This window comes from Manihot esculenta, chromosome 3 (assembly GCF_001659605.2).
Source record: "Manihot esculenta cultivar AM560-2 chromosome 3, M.esculenta_v8, whole genome shotgun sequence".
NCBI lineage: Eukaryota > Viridiplantae > Streptophyta > Magnoliopsida > Malpighiales > Euphorbiaceae > Manihot > Manihot esculenta.
In genome coordinates, this window is record NC_035163.2 from 12,041,415 (window position 1) to 12,046,863 (window position 5,449).

Consider the following 5,449-nt stretch of genomic DNA (forward strand, 5'->3'; position numbering starts at 1 on the left):
AAGGCATGCATGTACATTTTCTAAGTTTAATCTCACAGTGTTGTGAAATGGCTCTCTGACTTTGGCAAGTTGAGTTGAGACATTCTTATTGTGAAGTGAATAAAGTAGCTGATGGATTGGCCAACTTAACCATAAGAAATACTATGCATTTATAGTACTTTAGATTTCCTCCAGCTTTTATCATTGATTTTGTTGATTAAGATATTCAAGGGGTTGATTTTCATCAGGTCATTCCGGTTTAGCTTTGAGTAGCTTTGGTTTTTAATTATGATAACCTCTTTTGTATTAAAAAAAATATTAATCTTGATAGGACCCAAAACAAATTGAAATAGTAAATAGAATACAAATCGTGTGTTTACGACTTAAAAAAAAAGCAAATGTAAATTATGCATTTAAGCTATTAGCATTATTATCAAATAATATTACTCTTTAATTAGTATTGATATAATGAAATTAAATATTTAGTTATAAAGTAGTTTTCTATTGTTATCATTCATTTTGCATTGTCACTATTAATATTTTTTCTCACTTTCCATTGAATAAACTAGCGATAACAATAGTGGAATGTTGTGTTGACTTAATTATTAAATTTGATAATTATTATTTCTAAATTTGGAGTAAAAACTTTAGAAATCAATATTACTAAAATTAATTATTAAAATTTAAAATTTAAAATATTTAAATAAAAGGAAATATCAACTCATAGTATATATATATAGAGGGCTCCGGTTACACCCCCTCCCCGGTCCACCAGCCGATCAGAAATATGAAAAACCGATAAAATGGCGAGATATCGGAAATTAGGAGCTCAATCAGAAGCCACTAGGAAGCAACACCATTTCTAATGATATTACAATTAATGAACAACCAGATTTATTCAAAGGTACAATTATTTATTTGCAATCAACAAAGATACACTTCCATCAGACATTAACAACTGAAGTTTTTCCATAACTTTATTTAACCACATCAACTTGATCTTCAAGCACACACAAGGGGTTATTAGGCAGTAGTGGTCACACAAGTGCAATCTCCAGCACATTCGACGCCAGCCTTACCCGAGTCAGGATCTTCAATCTTGGAGATGACACAGGTCCATCCTTCACCACATTCGCAATAAGCACTTCCTCCCCCAAGGCTCTTAAGCTTCTCCTGCAGATTGGGGACTTCATCTGCAGTCCCACCTCTGTCAAATGCGCAAAGAAGGAAGCAACAATAAGCTCAAATAGTTGACACATGTTTTCGTTTCAGATATTGGAAATTTCATATGAAAAAAAAGCATTTTAAAAAAGCGACGATTGTTCACATACAGGATGCAGACGCAACCTCCAGTGCACTTATAGGTCTTGCCTGCATCAGGCCCTGTTGTCCGAGTGATGACACATGTATAACCTTCACCGCAGCTGCAAATTGCTTTGCTTCCGCTAGAGTTATCCCCAACTTGAATATGCCTGTTGCTCAAATAGGAAACATTAGTATTGAATACGTCTGTTGCTGATAGCAATTATTCATAGAATTCCTGAAATTATTTTACATATTTACAGTTATTCTATAAATGAAACCATTTCTTTTGAAAAAAAAAAAAAAAAGAAAACCAAGAAAATTATAAATTACTTAACAGCTGCAGTGTTCTTTTGAGTGAATAGATAGTTGATCGTGAAATATTACTCTAGAATGCCTGACGCTTAGCTAACTAACAGCTACTAGAATTCTCTTAATAAATTAATCGAGAAATTCGAAATTAATTTCTATGCCTTCATTCTATTTGAAACTATGTACTACTTCTAAATCATGGTGATTAAAATTTCTTCCACTGGATAGCGATTTCCATACTTAAGAAATTAATTCACCAATTTTTATAACATCGTATCTTATAAACAACAAATTAACCCACCAAAAAAAAGAAAAAAAACCCTAGTTTTCCATCAGTTGAAGGTTAAACTTTGTTTGGTAGCCCAGGAAGTGAACGAAAAAGAGCGGTTGAGAGAGAAAGAGGATTACAAAGAGATTGAGCTAAATCATCAGAAAACGGATTTAAGAATTTTTTAATATTTTCAGTATTTACAGAGATCAAGCTTTAAGAATTGCAGTTAGGAAAAATAAGACCTGACGGGTTCTCGAGCGACGGTGGTGCTCTCAGCTTCCATTGTCCTTCAGTGGCGTGGCTGCAGCGGAGGATTCGAGGATGAGTGGGAACCGCTATTTATCATATTTATTTCACACGCAACGTCCAAAACAGCCTTTGTACCATAAACATGGCTATTAATAAAATTTTTTAATATTTAAATAATTAAAACCATAATTTTATTGTTTTATAAATTAATCGCTTTAAAATAAATGAATTTAAAAAATATATATATAATTAAAAAATATTTCATAAAAAAAAAGAATTTAAAAAAGTACAATATAATTTATTTAAGACGCAAATTAATGTTAATAAGACATATCAGCAGGGTTATTATTTTTATTAAATATAAATATTAAAGAAATACGAATTAAATATACTATTGCATGGTTAATAATGAGATAAATAAAATATAACTATGCTATTTTTAAATTACAACTTGGTATTTTTAAAACTTTATTATGCTTAAATTATCTATCATAAAATATAATAAATAAAACACCTGACGCATGATTTATAATTTTTTTTATGTAAATGGTGAGTTTATTATTTTTTAAGATAAATTAATTTTATATTTCAATCATCTATTATTAATATATTTGGCTACTTATCATTAATTTATTCAGTATATTAAATTTTATAAATACTCATAAATAAAAAAAATATTCTTTTCATATAGTTAAAAAAGTTATTATTTAAGGATTGAATGTTACATTCGGCTAAGAGATTTATTTTTATTTTTTTCATAATATTTTTAATTTTTTTATTTGAAAAGTAATTTGTCACTAATTCCATTGAACTTTCTTAGTAGAGTGAAAAATTTGGGATTAAGAAAAATTCCTTCTTCATTATCAAGCATGATTGTTTTATTTCAAGGCCTTGCAATAACTTATGTTTGACGTGGAAATTTAATTATAGTTATAGAAAAGAAAGAAATAACATTGATAGATATCAAATCAAGAACTATTAAAATGAAACTGCCATATACTCTTATCACTTATGTTTGACGTGGAAATTTAATTATAGTTATTTATTGAATATTGGAAATATAAAAGTAGCCCAAAGCCCACCCCCTCCCTTACCCAACCCCTTCCCCCCAAGCCCCCCTCCTTCCGCGGCCCTTGAATTGAAGCCCTTCCTTCGGCCCTTCTTTTCTTCGCTTCCGTTCAGTCTTTCTTCCCCTCTCTCCCCATTCATGATTCACGAACGGTGAAGTAGCAAAACCTCCATTGACTATTCACTCTCTCTTCTTTCCCGACGACCGTCTTTTTCTGATCTACTGAGAGTGTGGCCGCCGTTCAGCAAGTTGCGGGTGTGTGGCTGCCGAAAGAACCGTTCCCTATCGATCTCTTTCCCCCCTCCCTGTCAATCTGTTTTGCCTGTGTTGAGTGTGGCTGCCAAACCGCCGTTCATCTTCTGTCCGAATGACGAACGCCAAGCGGTGAGTTTCTGTTTCTTTTAATAATACCTTTTATTAGTAGATTGCCTTTTCCAATCCACTAAGATTTAGAAAGCCTAACAACACACACATCTCTGTTCACTGAATTTAGAAATAATCGGCATTTGGGTTCAGGTTAACGATGTTGCTGCCATTTGGGTTCTATGAAGGAAAGGATGCTTAAGCTAAAATTCAATTATGGAGAAAGTTGGTTAAAGAATCAGCTGGTGCAAATTATGTCAAGAAATTTGCAAATTCTTCACTTTGATGATTTGTGAAGGAAAGGATGCTTAAGCTGAATGAATTTGACTGTTGTTAGAAACTGCTAGTCTTTTAACCATAATAAAATTATGGCATGAATTTTAGAAACTCCTAGTCTTCTAACTATAAAGGATGCTAGTCTTCTTACCATAATAAAATTATGCAAATTATGTCAATAATAAAATATTTAAGCACATCAGCTATACATTAATAAAATTAAAAAAATTGCAAATTTGGATTTGGAGTAACTGAATTGAATCAAATTTTATCTATTAGTTTCAGTTTGGTTATATCTTAATAATCGGTTTGATCGGTTTTTAATATTTATACAATTTGATTGTTCGGTTTGATTTGAAATCGAATCGATCGATTGCACGGCCCTACACTAGATTATTAGAGATAGTATATTTTTGTCTCTATGGTCCTAAGATCCTTCTACTATTTGTATTCTATAAGAGATAAAAGATAAATATAGTATCTTTCTAATAATCCAACTGTGATGTAGTTGTCTGCTTGATGTGCAGCATCGCCAACCATTAGGTGGAAATCCCGCAATCATAGGTATAATGGAGGCATGCTAGGCTGTGCTAAATAACGGTAATTTAGGTGGAAATCCCGCAATCATAGGTATAATGGAGGCATGCTAGGCTGTGCTAAATAACGGTAATTTCATATGAAAGCTCACTTCGTCAAGAGAAGGATGAGTCTTTTAGCAGTAACTCGAGTGCAGAAGTGTCCGATCTTCTCTTTTTCATGCTAAACTGCAGTTCCCAAGTATCTGATCCTCGCCGTGTGTACTTACTTAAAAATGGCAGCTTCCGCCTTATTTTTGGTGGATGTTATGTAACATCATAAATCCATCTTATTCATTTAAAAAACACTTGCCATGTGTACTTACTTAAAAATGGACAGCTTACGCCTTATTTTTTATGGATGTTATATAACATCATAAATACATCTTATTCATTTAAAAAATACATAACACATAACTTTTCACATATATTTAAAGTGAAATCCTTTATCATATTCTTTACGGTAATTAGTACATCATGTAACAATTTCTCTTAAACCGATAGTTAAATTAATAATCAAAGTCTAGCTTTAAAACTATAGCATATAATATAATACATTATTTAAGAATATTTTTAAATATTCTTTTAAATTATTTATTCTTTACAACCTAATGTGCCCATGCCTATCTACTTATTCAAGGGCAGCGTCACAAAATTTTAAACCCGCACTTGACTTGAAACTGTCTTAATCTTTTTAAGTTAAATTAAAAATACATGTTTTATTATCTACAAATTTAATGGTCATGCATATTTAATTTCAAATATATGCTTTGCATTCCAATTTATTTTACATATTTAAGATAAACATTATTTATTTTATACTTTACTATAATTTCTACATCATAAAAAAATTGGTTTCGATCATACAAATGAATTAATAATCCAACAATATATATTTTTTTTCTAAATTCCTTTTAAGTTTTAAATATTACACATACTCTTTTAAAATATTTGAGCTATATAAAATATAATTTCCTTTAATTTTATAAATATAACTACTCTAACAGTGTAGGTGAAAATCAACATTATCAATAAATAATTTTTTAATTTAAT

General features: G+C 30.6%; 1 protein-coding gene and 1 long non-coding RNA gene across 2 annotated transcripts; one reads left to right on the top strand and one right to left on the bottom strand.

The window, feature by feature from the left end:
- Window positions 1-823: 823 nt before the first annotated feature.
- LOC110611015 (protein draper) lies at window positions 824-2,238 on the bottom strand. Its single transcript, XM_021751115.2, has 3 exons — window positions 2,107-2,238; window positions 1,311-1,451; window positions 824-1,186 (listed from the first exon to the last, which is right to left on the bottom strand). Exons 1-3 carry the CDS (start codon window positions 2,145-2,147, stop codon window positions 1,003-1,005), a joined length of 366 nt encoding a protein of 121 aa, XP_021606807.1. The 5' UTR covers window positions 2,148-2,238; the 3' UTR covers window positions 824-1,002.
- A 987-nt stretch (window positions 2,239-3,225) lies between these two features.
- Window positions 3,226-3,933, top strand: LOC122723373. The gene is made up of 2 exons (XR_006350300.1): window positions 3,226-3,566; window positions 3,699-3,933. It is a non-coding gene; the product is annotated as an uncharacterized LOC122723373 (long non-coding RNA).
- The last annotated feature ends 1,516 nt before the right edge of the window (window positions 3,934-5,449 follow it).

Coding starts and splice junctions, on each gene's coding strand:
- LOC110611015 (XM_021751115.2), bottom strand. CDS start 2,147: ATGGAAGCTGAGAGCACCACCGTCGCTCGAGAACCCGTCAG. Junction 1,452..2,106: donor GTCGCTCGAGAACCCGTCAG/GTCTTATTTTTC, acceptor TTTGAGCAACAG/GCATATTCAAGTTGGGGATA. Junction 1,187..1,310: donor GGAGGTTGCGTCTGCATCCT/GTATGTGAACAA, acceptor CGCATTTGACAG/AGGTGGGACTGCAGATGAAG.